This window comes from Plectropomus leopardus, chromosome 7 (assembly GCF_026936395.1).
Source record: "Plectropomus leopardus strain MGB_pleo_1.0 chromosome 7, ASM2693639v1, whole genome shotgun sequence".
Lineage (NCBI taxonomy): Eukaryota > Metazoa > Chordata > Actinopteri > Perciformes > Serranidae > Plectropomus > Plectropomus leopardus.
Genome location: NC_142182.1, coordinates 3,029,160 through 3,049,715, shown reverse-complemented (window position 1 = coordinate 3,049,715; position 20,556 = coordinate 3,029,160). Strand labels below are relative to the sequence as shown.

Sequence of the window (20,556 nt, the reverse complement as noted above, 5' to 3'; positions counted from 1 at the left end):
GTGTCTGAATGCAACACAGTTGATGTCAATCCAGGTTTCAAAGGGTAAGAGATAGATGTAGAGGGACTGTCAGCTGACATGTAAGTGATAAAAAGAATACAAGTTCCAGAAAAAAAAGAAAAACTTCAGTTTTACAAATTAAGCACAATTTACAGTGATGTATTTTTTTTTATCATTACAATTTTAAATGTAAATGTATATCAATCTTATACTTTACTTGCATTATTATTATTTTTGTCATTATTGTTGTTACTTTCAGCACGTTTTTCTTGTTGATATAATATAAATAGTAGCGGTTCAGGGTTCCCTATACGCATGCGCGGTACAGAAGTGCCTTGTCAGTTCGAAACCAAAGGAGGGAAAAACCAAACTGCTGCAACCGTAAGTTTCTTCTCCTTTTTTCAGCACGTATTACCATGTTTAAGTTTAAACTTTGACTGCTAGAGATGAGAGTTTTGCCGCGATGGTCCTGTGTTTTTCTAAATGTTGCTCAATAGTTTGTCGTGGCTTGTTTAGAGACAATTTTGACGCCACAAACTTCGTTGTCTCAAAGAAGACATTTTGAGGCCAGACCCAGTTTAAAAAAGGGATGTTTTAGGTTGCGGTACTAAGTGGAACAAGCATACATGACAAAGAGTGCGGTTTTATACATTTTTTGAAATATCAACATTCCATGTTAAAATTCGGCTTACATTTAATATACCGTATTCACTGGATTAAATGGTGCTGGTTGTTTTATGTTTTGTTTCGTTGCTTCTCTCAGACTTTATGCCCCCCAAAATAACGCTCCTTTCTCCGCTTGAGGTCTGTGGAAAGGTTGGAATATTATTCAATAACATGCTATATTATGTGTTTTATGTTAGCCGAATTCATCAATATAACGTATTTATTTATATGGACTTGCACACGTTCCCCTGTGTTTTGTGTATGGTCGCAGAGAATCAATAAAACTTTAAATTTTAGGATTTTGGAATGGAATTCAATCGACGCTCGATGAAACAACCGAATGTGTCTCGCTCGCTGAAGGTGTAGTTGTTTTTGTCCACTAGCTGAACTCAAAACATTATTACATTAGTTTATAAGTGTGTAACATGTCACGAGTGCTTCGGTAACACCATGATTTTCGTGCTAATCAGGAGGCTAAGCTGCTGTCCGTAGTAGTGTTAGCTTACGTTGGCTAACAGGCTAACTAGCTAACTTGCTGTAAGCGGAACTATTTTTGCAGCATTATTGTTAACGTTAACGTTAATGCTGCAAAAATAGTTTAGGTTATTTGTATGTGGTGACTTTTCATGTTAGCATCAACTTAACGGTAGTTGTTTATTACTTCGCCTTTATAGTGCATGACACATATACTGTAAATAAAGGAAATAAATATCTTTATATGCAGTCTATGAACGATGACAGGTGGACAAACAGGGCTTGTATTGTTTATTTGGTGTGAAGTAGCAACTGTAGTGGCTTCACATACATTCAGGTAATCAGTGGTTGAAATACATTAGCTGTACAACACTAATGTTAATGTTGTTGACATTTTCTGGGGTTCATATCGAGTTGTTATTGAAGCCTTACAGCACCCATAGACTGTATATAAAGATGACAGTACCTGACATTTATTTTATTGCAGTAATTCAATGTTTGCATTATACAATTGCATCCGTGACCTAACCTAACCTTTGACCAGTCTTTAAGGGGTTGCTTCAACATTTTTTTCCTGTAGCAGATTGTTTTGTTTGTTTATTTGTTTTTTTAATGCTTGGAAAATATGTTAATCAGTTCAGTCACTGAATCAGTACTGAAAACAGTACTAATACATTCATTTTGTACTTTAAGTAGCAAGTAATGACCAAAATTTAAATCCTAAAAGTAGATGAAGATTTGTGCACTTTTTAACTACCAATGGGCATTTTTTCTTTTTTGACAAGGCAATGTTTCGATCAACAAGATCTAACTCATATCTTCCTTCCTGTTGATCGAAATGTTGCCTCGTAAAAAAATAAAAAATAAAATAAATAAATAAAAACTGCCCAATTGGGAGTTTAACAGTGTGCAGACACTTTCTATTTTCATGCAGTAAGTGTATTTTTTTTTTTGTATTTCTTTTTCAAAATTATCATTATATACCAGACAGAGGGGAAAAAAAGTTAAATGAAATAAAATTAAATAAAACAATGAAAACTAGACACAAGTATGAACACACAGGGTTTACTGAATTATTTATGAAGTTTTAAAATTAGAATAAATTAATAGTTTTGATTAGTTTTTTATTACATATTTTAAAATTTGATTGTTTTAGGATATGTATCTAGAAGTGTTATATGAGGCAGTTTCTTTAAAGATTTTGTTTTATGCATGCAAAATGTAGCTAAAATAAAGAGCAATTAATTACATGCTGTCCATTCTTGGAAAAATTTGGATTTTTGAATATTATGAACAAATCAGGCCCTTGTGAGTGTTCTTGCCAAAATGTCTTTGGACATCCAACTGAAAATCAGTCCAGAAAAGGTCACATGTACACTCTGAAAAAAAAGTTTTCCATTGTTTTTACCACATTATTACAGTAGTTGCAATTGCCATTAATATCCAGAATGCATCTATAAATAACACAATTTACTGGATCATATCTTTGTATAAGTTAAAAAAACAATTCTTTGATTTTGTTGAGCAGCACATATTTTTCAGGAAGAGTTGTCTGTGTCTCACCATCAAGAGACTGGTCTGTCCATTGTGGATGCTTGAAGATGTTGAAGCTTATTAATCTTCTTGTTATTCTCTTTTGTTGACAGTTTTTATCTAAATTCTTAAAATAAAAAAACTAAATATAGTCATAAATCAGCAGGAGGAGAAGAAGACATCACAGCGAGACAGCAGTCTCAGCCATAATAGGCTCCTTTTTAAAGCTTAATTTCCTCTTATTTATTCCACGTCCTCCGTTCAAACAGGTTGTGATTGTGTTAGGAAACAGCTCTGCCTCTTTTTACTGCTGACATTTTATTGCGGTGCTGCTTGGTTAATCAAATGAAGGGGATGACAGCGCGAGGCCTAACGACTCGGAAAATGGATTTTGCTGTTTTACAATGTTGATTTTAGAGCAAATGATTGAAAATTGCGTCTCAGGCTGCTTTACTTTCCAAGAGGAAAGAGGCTGTAGGTATTTAATAAAAAATGACAGATGCACAAAAGTTCATTCTGATGATTTTCTGTTAGGGCGTTTTATACTGTATAAAGAGTTTATATGTTGGTGCCTAGTTGATATATTGCCGTAATTATGAGTTTCTGATTTTCTATATTTTTAAAATTATTTTTCGTTTTATTTTATTTTTGCCTTTTTTTACAGGTACAACTGAAACATGTAAAAAGAAAATTAAAAAAAACACTCTGCTACAGGAAGAAAAATCTGTTGTTGAATCAATGCATTTCTCATTGAACAACTGAGATTACAGTAAAATCTCATTTAAACCTGCATTGCTTGCTACCTTGTTTATATTTACTAGCACTAGTCCTCTTCATCACATTTTTGTGCATTTACTTAATTTCCTGGCGCGTTATCTGTACCAGAAAAAGGCATTAAATACTGTCATTTGAGAGACGTGACTGTCAGCATGAATCTGTACATGTGCAGAAACATGTGCAGCCTTGAGCAGTGGGAGACTCAAAAATCAATTTCACAATCGAAGCAATCACAGTGGCAGAAGTAATTCTTCCTATAAATCGATTTTTATAAAATCCTGAGATTATACTGCCCTGGCTGCTGTTTCCGTCAGGCACTAATCATCATCACTGATAGAAACGAAGGCCAAAAAGATGAAAATGAGACCCAGGTTCTTTAGCAAATGCAGCCTTTTACAAATGGATCTTTTAAAGGAACCTCAGGCTAACACCTGACACAGTGTGCAGTGAGCCTGTCAGTGCTGACCTATACTGAACTCCAAGTCATTTATATACTGTACTTAACTCAAATGAGCTCCGTCTGTGTGTTAACATCTGCCTAATGTTCCTCATACAATCTCTTGCCTCTTGCTTTATGACTAGAGCGCCTCCAGAAGAAGAAATTAGAAGAAATGATTACATTTTTATGAAACGTAATATTGGGTTTATTCAGCCTCGGGGAATATGAGCAGTAGTGCTACATCACACAGTAAAGGACACATATTTAAAGAGTGAGGTGACTCATTGAACCTTCATCTAGAAACTACATGAATAACTTTGTATGTGTCAGAATCTGATTCGTCTCAGCAGGTGATTAATTGATATTATTTGTTCGCTTTGTGGTAATTAATCAGAGCAGCGGGTCACAAGGTGGTGAGTTACAAGTTGTGACAGGTAGGCGGGACTTACCGCTTTCATTAACCTGCTTCTTGAGGGAAACTCTGTACTAGAGTGCAGAGAGACGACGAGTGAATCATGAGTGAGTTATGCTATAAGTCAGTGTGTTTACGTGCACAGTTTATTTTAACTACAGTCATAGCTTCGTTAGGCCATTTAACTGTCCCAGTATACAAGCACCGAGGGAGATTCGATGTATTGATGGATGTCCAACTCCGCCATGGAGATATATGGAGATATGCCTTCTTTCAGCTAGTTGCTATAGACTTATATTATTTAAACAGTCTATATATCATATAGACTGAATCACAATCACAACTGTTTATTTACAATAACTTCAGGGTAGAAAAATGCTGCGTCAAGTACATATAATCAAACAGTGCTGTGTAAACCCTACCTTCACTGATTAGTTTTATATATCACCTAAAAAAATCAATATCAGTTTCAGTGTATACTATATTTAGAATATATATATTCATGCTTTACCTTGCCGAAAGACAGCCCTTACCGATGGGGATTTAAAGCTGTTATTTCAAAAACACCAAAAACGGTCATTTTACTCCACCGCAGTATTTTTGTACAATTAAAGTTGACATGAAACGATAAGAGGAAAAAAAAACCAAAATATAAAAATGAAATTTATTTTGTTTTTTTTTTTTTGTTTTTTTTGGATGAAAACGCTCAAATTAAATTAATCTGTACTCACCACATCTCAGCCTTTCATACCCTCAGGTAATGAAAAACAAACAAAGAAAAATAACAAAAAAACAATATTACCATGCAAAAATATCGTGTTGCTATGCTAAATCAGTTTCACCCTTTCTCCCCTGGGAATTGCCGTATAAACTGCAGCCAGCAGCCTGTTTGCAAAGCCAACAGAAGATAAAAATAAAAAGCAAATCATTTACAATACAAAATATAAAAATTTGACCACGTCTAAAAAAAAAAAAAAGAGCGCTTCAAATTGCAGTGCGAAAACGCATTCAGCCACTGGTGTGCTGGACTAAAAGGAAAGTGCCTCTCCTATTTCATGTCATTATCTGTTTTTTTGGGGGGGGTTTTTCTGAAAAATTACATGCTTAGTTACCAGATAATGGGTGCCTGCCTTTCGAAAACAAAAATTATGATTAAATTACTAAACTACTAAACTATGAAGCCATCTAACTTTTAAAACACAAATTTTTGTCTGACAATGTTTTGAGCCCACATTAGTGTTCCCACATGGTTTTTGTATATTAGACATGTGCTCACAGCGAAACACCTGATCAACATGAAAATGGCTAAATATCTTTTTCTTCAGTTTCTTTTCAGTTGTCAAGCAACAAAACTGCATCACAGCAAACATCTGGTGAGCAGTGCGACAGAAGGCCCGGTCGACCAAATCATTGTTTTATGGCTATGACGTCGTCTGACTAAATCAATACAGGTAAATAACTGTACTGTATGTTTGGCTGTATCAATGTTTAACATGCATGACGCCAAATTGAGTTCAGTTGATGGCCAGTTTTGCTGGTCCGGTCCAGTGTACGAGCTTAGGGTTCTCTAAGGTAAATGGCAGCTTGACACAGTCTAGACTAATGCTACTTTCTGTTTGCTATGCTTCATGTAATTTCCGTAATTATCAAAATATAAACTTGTGTTTTCTGATTTATAAAGTAACTTTACAAACACACAAACAAAGGAAGTAGGCTACTCAGCAATCTTTTAAGTGCTGATATCTCCAGTCTAGTCTCCAGTGCACAGCTGATAGCTATGTGGTTTGTTTACATGCTGCAACAAAGAGTTGCAGTGTTACGGGATGCTTCGTGATAGTTAGACACTCATTTTCTGTTAGGACAGGCTTTCATTATGTACCTGGGAAGTTGGAAAATCAGTATTGCCTGGTGTTTGTATTGATATCAAACTGGTTTAAACATTTTCACAACAGCCCAACCTTCACATCAGCTTGTCTTTACTTCACTTTTGATGATTGTGACTGTGCCATCTCAGTGTCCTCCTACACCCTGTAGTCACCTTGTTTTAACACAGCTGAATTCAGGACTGTGATTTAAGTGTGGACTGGTAGCTGGAGGGGTCCAAGTTTGCCAGGTGGCCTTGAGCAAGGCATTGAACCCCAAATAGCTCCGGGTTCCCCTTTTATATGAGGCAGCTTTCTTGCTCTGACATCTCTCCATGCTATGTTTGTGCGTATGTGTATTTGGAGCTGTGCTTGTAAAAATAACAGAGTAAAAAAATTAAATTTCCCCCCATGGGATTTATAAAGTATGCCTAAATATAACTGCAGTTAAAATGATTGATCACAGACAAAGTTAGAAGCAACTAAAGTCTGTTTTCTTGACTTCACTGCCTCTGTCCCTCATTTGGCATCTTATCCTGCACACCCTGAAAAACCAAGCAGGTGTTTTTCAGATTTATATGGTCTGGAGGCCATTTTGGTAAAACTCAATTTTTAGGGGAGAAAAAAGCTGTTCTTGTCTGGACTCTGATCATTCACGTCCGAGATTTTCCTCTCCACTTCCTCTCCTTTGTGGAGCTGCAGACGAATATTTATGAGCTTTGAGGAGCTTACTCATCCTGTCTCCACTGCTGTGAGAGTTAAAAGTCAAGCAATCCCTCCTGCTTTTAAATCGGCGGCCGCTCGCTGTGGGATAGATCACTCAGTGCGTGACCCTGGCGACCTCCTGCTGGACAGCTGTTTGAGGGGGTGAGGAAATTGGACTTTCATCTGGCTGTGGCATCCTGGTTTTTTCTCCTCTTTGCCTCGCTGGCTGTTGCATTACAGAGCCCACCTGTCACTATTTTGGACCCTTTTTTCACATGAAAAGTTTCCTGTTGAAGAGGCAGACTGAATCTGTCCAGCAGGAGGCTTCGGTGCCTGATTTGGGTCTGTTCTGCATCAAACTTGGTCTGAAATGCACCAATCAGCCACAACATTAAACCACTGAGAGGTCAAGTGTGTAACATGGATCAATGCCTCCAATGGAAATGCCTTAATATCTAACTAACACACCCAGATAATGTGATTGGAAGTCGAGCTTTTCCATCATGTAAAGTCCTCAGTTGGACTTTAACTGGACTAGGTGATCTGTGCGTGCTCCTCGTCGCCACGCCTGCCTCTTTCAGTTTTTTAGGGACTGTTCACCACTTATCAGGGGGGAAGTGGTGCTGCAGAATGGGTCATGCACATCTTCAGTTTACATATTACTAATATTTGTAAGTGGCACTGGTGCTCCGTGATCGTAAAACTTGACTACACAGTCACAATCTGAGCTCTGCAGATACAAACACACACTTCACACTACTGCCACAACCACTAATAATGTTAGACTGTTACCACAGCGCCTTTAAACGTGATGATTTATTCTCTGTAAGCTGAAAACTAACAGCTCTCCAATACATATATTAATAGTATTTGCAAAATGCAGTAGTGCTCTGCAAAAGCTCTGCTTTGTGTGTGTCTGTGAGAGGCAGAGTGTCGTAGGAGAGAGCGAGGGAAAACAAGCTGCGTTGACTTACGAAATCAATGTGACAATTTATACGTGGAACAAGCCACGATACCTCGAGTATATTTGATATATCGCACATCCCTAATGTAGAGTGCCAGTATATATATCATGCCACGGTAGTGACGTATGTCAGGTCATGTGACATGCGACAAATATACTTATTTTTAACCAAACCATAATGATTTCTTTTTTTTTTCTACAATCTATGTAACTGGTGTAAATTGACACACCGTCCTTAATGTCAAAAACCAATGCAGGAGAGGGTTACCAAGAGCATCAAAATTTGACTTTTGGGTCCTTTGATCAAGAGTGGGTGGTTTTCCTCAAATGTCCAAAATGTGGATGTGACAGGTGAACAGAGCAGGAAGTGTCTGTGTTGTTTTAGCGTTGATCCTGTGAGCAGCAGAACAGCAGCGTGTCGGTCAGTTACTACAGAAACACGACTCACTCCAGCGTGGATACTGACACTGGGACGATCCTCTCCAGATCTATTCTGGGAGGCGGTTTTCTCTCCGCTTCTGTTGAGCCTCTCACACTCTCATCCCCACAACAAGAGAGAGAGAGACAAAGATTATGCAAATGTAGAGGAAATAAGGTTTGGCAAACGCTCCGGCGTCGGATGAACAAACAGAGAGTACAGTTTGTGATTTTCACACACAGCGGCTGTTTGTCAGAGAAGCAGCGTCTCATCACGACTGTCACTCTCTCGTCTGACACGTTTGTCTTCGCCCTCCGCCTCGTCCCATCCTGATTGGCTGACGTATGGCAGGATGGATTAATTCACATCTTCTTCTGCTGTCTCACTTGATTTCTGACACGGAGGCATTTGTAGAACAAAACATGGCAGCTTACACTGATGAAGGGGATCAGTTTTCAGTCACTGTTGGCCATCAGTTACTAAATGATTTGTAACAATAGAGCGACAAGATTTGGCTTTAACATCACAATGTTCCTATCAGCCACTGTACCCCGAAAATATCTAGGATTTAAGGGGATATATGAACAGAAATGAAATAGAATATAATAAGTATGTTTTCTTTCGTCTATTATCACCTGAAATTAAAAATCGTGTTTTCGTTACCTTGAAAATGACGCATTTTATCTACATGTTTCTTCAGTAGCTCAGAATAGACAAACCAAACACTTTAAATAGAAAAAAGGACAAAAGGACAAACTCAAATCAGGTTTTGTTGTAGCTTTCACAAAAAAAGCCTCCCAGCAGCTTAAAGGACATGCTCTGTTCTCTTTTTTTATTTTGCACTTTAAAGGCTTCTTATGCAAAATAAACTTCCACCAAATCTGCAGGTTCAATTTTGATAAACAGTATCGTAACACTGACTATAAACAACAAATGAAAAAAGTATTTGGAATCGGTGGATGAGAGCAGTATTTGTGTTACAAAGAGAAATTGTATTTAGCAGAGTGGAGAATATTATGACACGACTCTGTAGTTGTATTGATGGAGTTAGTGCTGTGGAAATGTTCATTATTCTGAGTTTATCAAGCAAGACATTATAGTGCAGGTAATTCTACCTCCTGCTCCATGATTTTTATGCAATCTTTCACTGCACTTTTTAGTTGAATACTGTCTTTTGTTGAAGAGTTAACAGAAAGTATTGGGGTGAAGTTTGTGATGTGTGTTAACATTCACTCTTAATCTGTGCCTTTCTTTACTTTCTTACAATGGTGGGCTGTCATTTTAATGTCTCAAATACCCCTGAAATACTCTGCTGATATCTTACAATACCGTTAGGTATGTTTTATACAAAAGCCTTTGTGCATTTAAATGATATCATTAAGTTGTCATCATCTCTGAAACAGTAATTACAAACCTGCTGATTCTGTCGTCTTATATCTGACAGCTTTGGCCCTCTGAGTGATTCTCAGCCAAAAAAGTACTATTTCATTTCAGCAGAAATAATTTTTTTTTTCACTGAGGTGATACCTCCATAGGAGCTCATTAAAACCTCTAACCATCTCCATTAATCCAATAAAACTGGTCACTGTGGGACCTGCAGTCAGCAACTCTACAGTGTCTCAGTTTTTGCGAAACTTATCAAAAAAAAAATCTGCTTCGACAAGCACAGAAACTAAATCATTATTAAGGGTGTTTAAATTCGTGTCCCGAGCTAAAGATTCAAGTCAGCGAAAGCAACGACTCCCCGATATACAGAGAGCTGTAGTCCACTTTTTCAGTTAAACTGTTAAATGAGCTGAGGCATAAAAACATTCACCTCCGTACAGTTGTCATGAATGTTAAAACTGGCCATTGAGACGAAAGCTGTTTATTTGCAGCAGGCTATAATCATGTTAATTTCCGCTATAAAGATGGGCATTTTAACCTAAGGGGCTCTGGGGATTGACGCTGTTTTGGAGCCAAACTCAAGTGGTTGTTCAAGGAACTATAGTTTTCATCACGTTTCAACCTCAGAGATTGACATTTGGGTAAAACATGAGATTCATGTAGACCAGGGACACTCAACTAGCTCTGCCTGGGGTCCACTTTTGTAAAATGACGGGAGGCCCGGGGCCAGTCGCAACAGCCCCATATTTCTCTGATTTTAAGACATTTCTAGGATTTTAGGACATTTGGAAGATTTTAGGACATTTCTAGGATGTTAGGACATTTTTAGGATTTTAGGAGGTTTCTAGGATTGTGGGAATTTTAAGAATTTTAGGTTAGATTTTTAGGATGTTTTGAGGATTTAGGACATTTATTGGATTTTTACGTCGTTTCTAGGATTTTGGGAGGTTTCTGGGATTTTAGGACGTCCGGACCTCTAGGACCTCTGTTGGGGGGTTCGGGGGATCCTCCACTGGCAGTTTTTTTGATAAACAGGCTGTTTTGATGCTGTTTTGTGCACTCTGGCACCTTATGTATATTAAAGCACAAAAACAATTCCCAATTTGAATCACTTTATTTTTATTGTGAATTAGAAAATGGCAGGGCACCAGATTTTGCCCACAGACCTGAAATTTAGGATCACTGATGTAGACTATAAGAGAAGCGTTTGGACTGTGCTGTAACAGGGTGGATGCCATGAATAATACATTTTTCATATGAGTTGTAGGTAGGATGTAGGCTGCTAAAGGGGAAAAACAAACATCTTGCACAGGCGATGTTGACCACTGCTCAGAGCAAAAGAAATTATTGCAGTTTACATGCACTAACACACCCTGCACGCTGTTTTGGCTTCTGCTGGTATATTTATTGACAACATATTGAGTCAGAGGTGGCACTGTGTCGCAGTGGTTAGGTCCGTTGCCAGTTTGGGCCCCTGTGTGTGGAGTTTGCGTGTTCTCATTGTGTTGGCGTCAGTTTTCTTCAGGTTCTCCGGCCTCCTCCCACAGCCCAAAAACATGCAGGTTCAGTTAATTGGTGATTTAAAAAAAAAAAATGCCTGTAGGTGTGAATGTGAGCGTGAATGATGTTTCAACCCTGTGATAGTCTGGCGGTGTGTCCATGGTGTGCTCCGCCTCTCATCCAGTGTCAGCTGGGATTGGTTCCTTACGAGGATGAGCGGTTACAGAAAGTGTATGGATGGTTATTCAGTCAGACATCGCGTTTGGACAAGCATCACAGTCATACAGATACTGGGTATAAAATCCAATTAGAGGACCACAAAAACCGAAGAGAATGAAACACCTTTTTAGAAAGCACGAAAAATTAATGTGACTTATGAGACATGACATTAACCTTCAGGGTAAAGAGCATCACACGGCAAAGGTCACATATTTATGGAGGTTTGTTATTGTTTAGACACTGTGGAAGAAAATGGATGAGCAGGTGAGAAGCGTCAGGATCATCGTATGTTTGCTGTGTGGTTGGTATTTAGAGCAGCGCGTCCCAAACTCTTAAAACATCACACTGAAGTTAGTATAATAATCACCAGCTCGCTCAAGATTATCTATTTACCAGCCAAATTTATTTTAAAATCAGTAAACAGACTGCATTGGTAGCATAGCAGCTTGTATTGTGAATTAATGGGCTTATGCTGTTCAGTTCATTCTTGGGTTTAGGACTCAAAACAGTGCTGCTGGTGTCAAAGAGACAAATCCTCTTGCTAAAGTAGCATTTTGCCACTGGCAACTTTGGTAGACTGCTTTCATTAGTCCATACCCGGGGATATGTGAGCCGCAACTACATGCAGGCTTCAAGGGCTGTGCACGCCACAACCTTGTGTTAGTAGGCAGGTTAATACTCTTCACTTGAACTTCTTGTTTTTGCAATTCAAAGCATCTGATGTATTGTTATGGTTTGCTGTTCTTCAGCTTCAATAATAGCCGCAGTGACGTTAGTTGTGAAGGGGTTAACTTCTGGGGAACATTAATGTGCCTACTGTTTTGCTTCGTGACAACAACAACCGTAATTTTATTTACACTCCTCATAGAGTGACTCACTCGCACGCCGATCAGCTTGTTGTGCTAACAGCAGCACCTAGTTAAAAGTCTCCGGGTGGAAGTGTTGCTTGTTAACTTTGGTTCCACATTATATACATCAATCTACATACTGTGTGTTCTGTGTGCGGCTGTCTGCAGCAAATTGTGACCACTCGGCACAAATACATGAAGTGTTACAGTGTTCTTTGCCTCCCTAATCATGTTTTTGTTCATACTGTTGCTGCAGTAAACAGCTGGCTGCTGTTGTGTTCCTCATCTCTCGCTGCCCTCTGGGAGGATTATTTTGATTCCTACTGCAGAGGAAACTCCTCCAGTCTGCACGGAAATATCCTTTTTAGATCTGTGTTTTCAACCCAAGGGTGAGGAGATAAGACAGATGATTTGTGGCGATGCTTGGATAAAAATGTATCTCTGCTGCACAGACAGTGTGTATCCTAGTACCTCCTTCAGTTCCTCTGAAACACTGAATATATGAATCCCCCTCTGATGATGAAACAGCACGAAAAGAAGATATTCTTTAGTTTAACAGTTCATTCTGGCCTACATACATACAAGGCATTACCATTGTCAGTTTTAATAGGTTAAATAGATTTAGGTTTAATAGGTTGCTGTTGTTTTCCAGAGCTGCTAGTGGAGGGGGAGAATGCTGGCCAAATAGCTGGCCAATGGCAGGTTTTTAGCCACAAGGCGGGTTTACATTAACACTCAACTTGCGGAAATGGAAATTGCATATATAAAATATGCCTAATGGAAACATGGTAATTAAAAAAACCCTTCCATTTATCACAAGAAAGGTTTTTATGCTCGCATGAAGTGGTATTTCAGATGATTCCAAAAAAACATATTTTGCAAAACTACAATGGAAACACTTTGTGGTCTTTCCTAGGTCACATGATGCTATGGCTATGTGCTTGTCAGTAGGAACTGGCTCCCTCATGATGCAGCAGGAGCTGTTATTGCATCACATAACAAAAGTTGAGCGGATCATCTGGAAGTTTTGAATCCACAGTTTCTCTGAAATCGTGGACAATCACCTCCCAGAAATCCCTCATACGTGGCTGCTCACACGCCTTTCCATTGTCACTCGCATAACACGCCTATGTTGCCTTTGACTGGAAATATTAACAGCTAATGCGGCGGCTTTAATAGAAATAAACCTGCTAATGTTTTGAACATCCATCACCATGCTTCTTGAAATGTTTTCGCCAGAGGAGAAGTTGCATAACATCAATGAGTGGAAACGCAGTCATCTCGCAACTGTATTTTATCGACATTTTGAAAATATCGTTTAAGTTTTTTGCAAATCTGTAATGGAAACCAGCCTACATGTATATAGGCTATATCTAGATCTGTTGAGCCAGACCACTCTTATCTATTAAGTGAATAATGACGTCCGGATCTGATACTTGAGAACTCATGCTCATCCCTAAACCACATACAGTAAATTTAGAGTGGGGTGGCTGTGGCTCAATGGTAGACTGGGTCGTCCACTAATTGGAAGGTCAGCGGTTCGATCCTCAGCTCCTCCGGGCAACATGTTGAAGTAAGAATCCCAAATTGCTCCCGATGCCACGTCATTGAAGTGTGCATGCGTATGAATGGTTACTAGCTAGTAGGTGGCATCTTGTACAGCAGCCTCTGCCACGTGTGAATGGGTGAATGTGACATGTCCTGTGAAAGTGCTTTGAGTGGTCTAAAAGACTAGAAAAGCGCTATACAAGTACAGTCCATTTACCATTTAAAGTCAAACCAAAACTCAGAGCTGAAAAAGGCTAAAAATCTCTTTGAGTGTGTATTTCACATTATGTATAGCCATGATTTAATGCGTTGTTAATGCAAAATATTGATTAGAACAGTTTCAGTCTGTGATTCTGTGAGACTACATGTTTGTGGTTTGTGCAGCGTGTGGAGCTGCAGGTTGAAGCAGCAACCAAGAGGCTTTAAAAAAATTAACCTTTTACTGTTTTCTCCTGTGGGACGTGTAATGCGGATGTGGGATGTGAGACAATTTAAACAGGAGTGTCTGTGTCCAGGGTCTGTCTGCCTGTCTGTTTTCCGCTCTCGTCCACAGAGAGCCTGTGACTCAGTGCTGAAGTGTGGTTTTAAATGGGTTTTAATAAATGGGGTTCTTTGAGCACCGCGGAGCTGCTCTCCCTCGACACGCTCCCTCCGCTCTGCACTCGCAAGCTGTTCCTGACCTGATAAAAACCCCTGAAATCACCTGCTGAGCCGTGTGAGTTTTTATTTTTTATTTATTCAATAGGTGGAACTGCTGGAGCGTATACGCCTGTGGCAGCTGCAGGTTTTATGTTGTACAAAATGAGCCTTCAGGATGCAGCCAACACTGAGCTGCGTGTGTTAGTTCACCTCTGTCCATGATTAATGAAGGTCCTTCGCAAAATTGGAGATTGTAAAATAGCAATTAAGTATGGAAGTTTAGAGTTTGTCTGTTTGTGTTTATAACAGAGGAACTGCAGCTGATGATTCTCTGTCTGCTCATCACTAGGTGATCCCTCTCATATTTTCTTTGACATTATCATTTGAAATGCTGTCATTTTAAAGATATTGATTATAGCTACTTAATGGCTCAGGTCTTTAAAATAGATGCTCTTGCCCTCTCTTTACATAAGGAAGAAATTCTGCCTACATGACCTTTGTTTTACATATTTTTCCGTCCACATTAGAAAACAAAAACAATTAAAGTCGTTCATGCGATCTTTAAATACCTGAGGAGAAGATTGTGAATATACGCAGTGAGCTGATTTTCCTTTGGCTGTAGTGACTTAAAAATTTGTTTTTTGACACTTATTTCTTCACCTTTATTTATCTAGCTCCTTTTTGGCACACGGCCGCAAAGGTGGTGTGGTGGAAAAAAAAAGGAAAGTTTTATTTGTATGTGAAGAAACAACAAGGTGGAGTTGCTACATAGCATCGACTGTAGTTCGCCATTGCTGTTGCTGTTTCAGGTGCATGCTTATTACACATAGCAACAATGTATATGCGCAGTTTAGGTGGTGACATGAGAGTTGGGCGGATGGTGTTTTCAATTCGGATTGATAGAAAGCCAAACAGCAATTATTTTGAAGAGTTATGTGATGCAAAAACTTGTCCTCTAGCACCTGCTGCATCATGCCTGAGGGAGCCAGTTCCTACCGACAAGCACATAGCCTTAGCGTCATGTGAGCACCACTGCAGTTTGGAGAAATGTGGCTTTTTCTAATTGCCCGAAATACCACCGAAATGGGAGGGTTTTTTTTTAAATTGATGTGTTTCCATTTTGAAATTCGAAATATAAATTTGAGCAATTTGAGGGTTAATGGAAATCTGCCTAAAGTCACTTTTTACCCAGCTATTGCTTTCCCATAAAGTGTGCTAAACAACAACAAAAGCGGAGACAATAAATCGAGGAGAAATACATACTGCTGGACAGATACTAGCAGATCCGCCCTCTCTCTATTTGTGCTTCAGCTGTTTATTTATCCAACGCAAGTACTCAACCTTGTGTTGTTTTTTGCTTTTGTGAATACTCTGTATCATAGCAATTGGTCACGATCAAAGCATCTCTGCTTAAAGTCTTTGCACCTCCAAAGTGCTCTGGTGCTCCTGCCTGGGAACTTTCCAAAGAGCTCCTTGCATTATCAGCTGGGGATAAATGCTTTGGTGGAGAGAATTTGGTTGTTGAATTTGTTTGTACAAGAGCATATGGACCAATTTACCATCTGACCAAAGTGTAGAGGAAAATATTGGTTTTCAAAAATATCCCTGTGGTTACTGGTCTTTGCATTATCAGCTGGGAATAAATGCTTTGGTAGATGAGAATTTATTTGAGAAAGAGGTTATTGACCAACCACTTGACCAGAAAGTGTTGGCCCCACCTAAAATTCTGTGCATGTGGATGACAGGCCAAAGTGTAGAGGAAAATATAGGTTTTCAAAAATATCCATGTGGTGACTGGTCATAACCTAAAACTACCAGCTGAGGTGACACATTAAGCCTACAAAAAATGTCATTTTGTAAAACCCAATTTGCAAATTCAATTTTTTTTACAGATTAGATTTTTCTTCAGCCTCGCATTTTAAAGACATCATAACATTTTATAGCAGAGCTGTGAAATGGTCTGTTTTGTTATTTGTTTGATACACCGGATCTTTGTTGCTGTGGTTACTTCACTTTATGCCATTTACATTTTACAAACACAGAAAACAGACTGAGCTTTTTCACGATTTTTACCCTCTGTGGGGTCAAATCCAAAATGCCAACTACATTACTTCGCATCAATTCTTCACTTATTTTCTTGGTTTGTGATAATAAGTTTCTCACTAGTTTAACACATTTTGTATGAAAGTGTTTGATGTCTTAAATTTTTATTGGACCAATAGTCCAAAACTAAAGATGTTTTATTTAATGTGATATAGAACACATTATACACACATATAGAACACTAAAGAAGAAAATCCTTACGCTTGAGAAGCTGTTGCGCCCAAATGTTTTTTCCTAATATATGACTAAACAATAATAATCATAATTAGCTGTTTTTGGTAGTATTTTGAAATAAAATCGGTGTATGAATGGGATTTTTATCCATCATAGATGTGACTTACACTTTGAGCTGGTACGGACTCTTGGGTCTTGCTTAGTGGCACTTCAGTAGGTCACACTGTCTTGTGAGGGGAACAGAAATGTCGTATTTGAGTGTGTGTGACCATCGTGCATCCTTCCAACCCTCCAGTCATGTCCGTTGTTCTGAGCTCATGCTTGTCGATCTGTCCTCTGTCCCTCTCAGCATCCTCTTGAACGATGTTGTTGGGCTGAACTTGAATTACCCTCTGAGTTAATGAGTGTCCTGCAGCAGCTGAGCGGCGGGTTTCAGTGACGCTCGGAGGAGCAGGAAGGCCGCCGTCTGCTCAGGGTGGCCCGACTGACATTTGGCAGGGATCAGCTGCTGTCCCACGGCGGGGATCAGCCCTCAGTTTACAGCCGACTGGTGGTCTGTGATGTGTTGCTGCAGTATGGGAGGGACAGCTCAGTCTGAACCGTTCATTCATTGAAGCTGACAAACAAACCAGCTACAGGAGGCTGCAGGTCGGCCCGCTACATGTGGAGTGAACATCCTGCAGGGCCGGGTGTCAGGATTTTATCACACAGGTGTGTTTTGTCACGTTGACAGCAGGATATGGTGTGTCGGATGAGCTCCTGGCTCCATAAGTATTTTTAATCACAGTAAATCAACATTTGAAAGATTTCTTTGAAGAAAAGTACAAACACAGGAGCATCCTGGAGGATTTAATACAGCTGTATATTACGGCAAGCTAACTTGGCATCTAATTAGGGTTGTGATCTGACAGCTGGTTCCCCTTTGGCAAAATACCTGGATTCCCTAAGCTCTGAGGTTATTGAATCTCTTGTTGAATCAGTTATTTGTCTTCTTTTATTTTTTAACAAAATATCACTGGCAGCAGATCATAGCAAATGAAACACACTGATGTCGGGCTCAAATAAAACTTTCAAGCACATCGTATCATCCTGTTGATCTTATTTATTGATTGAGGCGTTCCTGTTAGCTAACAGCAGCAGCATCAGGGGTCATCAGATCAGTCAGGTATTAAACGCATCAGACATCATTATTCTGCCATAAAGGACCAGTTGCAAGCAGTTTATTTTGTGCAACTGCGATGGTTCTCGATAAAATCACATTAGTTCTTCGGCGCCTGGGGGCTCAGTGGATAGAGCAGGCGCCCCATGTACAGAGGCTGTGTCCTCGCTGCAGCGGCCCCGGGTTCGACTCCGGCGTCGGCCCTTTGCTGCATGTCATTCCCTCTCTCTCTCTCCCCATTTCGTACTTGTGCTGTCCTATCGATTAAAGGCAAGCATGCCCAAAAAATATCTTTTAAGAAACAAAAAAAATCACATTAGTTCTACCCATAGACTTACTCCAACTGTACAAAAATGAAGCCAAAATATCCCAGGTGTGGTCACTGGTGACATAATCTGAAGCCAGAATCTGTGCAGTCACAACCTCCGTGCTATCCCGTTCCTGCTGTCTGACTAATAGCGAGCAGCACCATTGAACGAGAGTACACTAGCTCCATTTCCATGGACACTTTTTATTCAATCTGATTGAAGATTTTGGGTCAGCCGTATACATGTGATGTCCGGCGATCTGGTGTTCACATGCGCCGATGCATGTAAACGGAGCAGCTGTGTTACCTGCGCCAAAATCATGAATATAGTAACTTGACTCACGCATTGACCATGAGACACACGCAACTGACACTTTTCACACACTTTAACACCACAAGTGCATTCTCTCGCAGTGAAAAAAAATAACTGACAGCTGACAGCAGCACAGCGCACCTGAGCAGGAGTGATTGAGTTACTATGGTTACAGGGCCGCTCCAGCATTTTGTCTTTAGTCTACATCTGTTTGGAAGTTGTTGTTTTCTTGAGGTGGACAAATGTCCATCGTCACGTCCTCTAACATGAGGACGGAGTGTGTGTGTGTGTGTGTGTGTGTGTGTGTGTGTGTCTGTGTCTGTGTCTGTGTCTGTGTCTGTGTCTGTGTGTGTGTGTGTGTGTGTGTGTGTGTGTGTGTGTGTGTGTGTGTGTGTGGTCACAGCTGTTGTGATTTCATGCTTGTTAATTGTTTGTGAGCTTCGCTACAGCCGGCTAGTTCTCATTACAAAAATTCTCAATGTTGAAACAGTAATTAACCTTAAACGGTGTCCCTGACTTTGTTGTTTTGGGTCCTTTACAAAGTCATTACAGAATACAGTCTAAACTGACAAGATTGACTGAAAGACTTTGACACACTTGATGATACTACTACTGCTACTTATATTGATATTAATATAAAGAATAAAAGTAATGAAGATGGTGATTATAACAATAATAATGATAATTATAATAACTTTTTTAATGTAGCACATTTAAAAGCAGAGTATACAAAGTGACAAACAGGCAAAGCAGAAATGAGAGAAATTTCTGGTTAAGGCAACATAACCTTAAGAGCCAAAGAATAATACTGAACTGCCAGACAAAAATTAGAATAAAACAAAAGAGAAACAATTATAAAACAAAAATAACAATAATAACCCATACCATTACGAACAAATACAACTCAGAGAATAAAATCAGTAAACAAAGAAATAATAGTAATAATAATAGAATCAACATTGTCGAGACAGAATAAAAGAGATTAAAAGACAAAATAACTAAATAACTTGCTTACATAACCGTTTCTCTGTAACTCCTTTGTGCGCCCACAAAAAAGAATATCATAGTGTCACTGTCACACATAAAAACTGACAGAAATTGCAGAATAATTTTGGTGTGTAAGTTGTTAAAATTGTTCTGAGTTCCCAGGTGAGCTGCAGGTGAAGGCGTGTCTGCAGCTCTGCGGTTTGTGATGTTTTTCAGGCGGACGGATTGACAGAGTGACTTGTAGCAGCCTTAGGTCAGATCTAAAAATTGTCAGCGGTACCTTCACACAGAGCATCTCCGAAATCATGAATGACTCACTCATCGTGCTCTAATTCAGGCCTCTGGCTTCTCCCCTCCGGTCTAAATCAGAGAGGTTTATTTGATTTTTATTTTTTTCCTGCCTGGGATTTCTGCCTGACTGAGCAGCAGACTGTACGCGCGACTGAACAGCTCGCGTACCTCGCAGGCTGTTCCCGCTTCGCCGTCCTCTGTCGACGAGGTACCACCGAGGGACTCGCCGCTCAATTCTGCCGGAAATCAAACTAACGAGCTCTGACAGGAAGCAACGTGCTACCTGCTGGGAACACAGCCAACACTTTTCTGGGTTCCTCTCTGAAACGCCTCGCAGACTTTAACCCTCCCGCCGCGCTGTCGACATGGATCTGGTGTTTCCTGTCAGAGGGTTTATCCTGGTAATGAGTCGTCTGCAGTGGAGGACAGTCACACTGGAAACCAAAGACTTTCAGGTTGACCACAGGTTGGATCAGTGTCTGTCAGGGGCTGTGTGTCCTGACGGCGGATTAAAGCCTGAAACCACTGACATTCACTTCTGTCCAAACCCGATAAACATGAACTGAGCATTTTCAGATGACTGTTGGTGACATCATCACTCACAAACCCAGAATTAAACCAGAGAGACTGAACTCTCATCCAGACTATGTTGGTGCAGAAATTGACTTTTGATTCCTCTCATTCAGGTGACGTCATGCCTGTCCATGTGCTGTCAGAGGGGGCGGGGCCGGGCGTCCAGGTACCAACACACCTGACCAGGATTCCCATCTCGCTCATCAGCACCAGCACCGACTGCTCCGACAAAGCAGTCAAGGTTTGTTTACAGCAAAGT

The 20,556-nt window shown here is 39.7% G+C and overlaps 1 protein-coding gene across 3 annotated transcripts in view; it reads left to right on the top strand.

Moving 5' to 3' along the window:
- Positions 1-302: 302 nt before the first annotated feature.
- Positions 303-20,556, top strand: part of pot1 (protection of telomeres 1 homolog) — a 68,779-nt gene continuing 48,525 nt past the window's right edge. For all 3 annotated transcript variants that reach the window (XR_015776937.1, XM_088079655.1, XM_088079654.1), the window contains exons 1-3: positions 303-381; positions 5,627-5,752; positions 20,411-20,538. Coding sequence is in view for 2 of the 3 variants with exons in the window: in XM_088079655.1 (XP_087935781.1) it covers positions 20,419-20,538 (120 nt within the window). In the remaining variant the exon portion in view is untranslated. The remainder of the gene's footprint in view (positions 382-5,626; positions 5,753-20,410; positions 20,539-20,556) is intronic.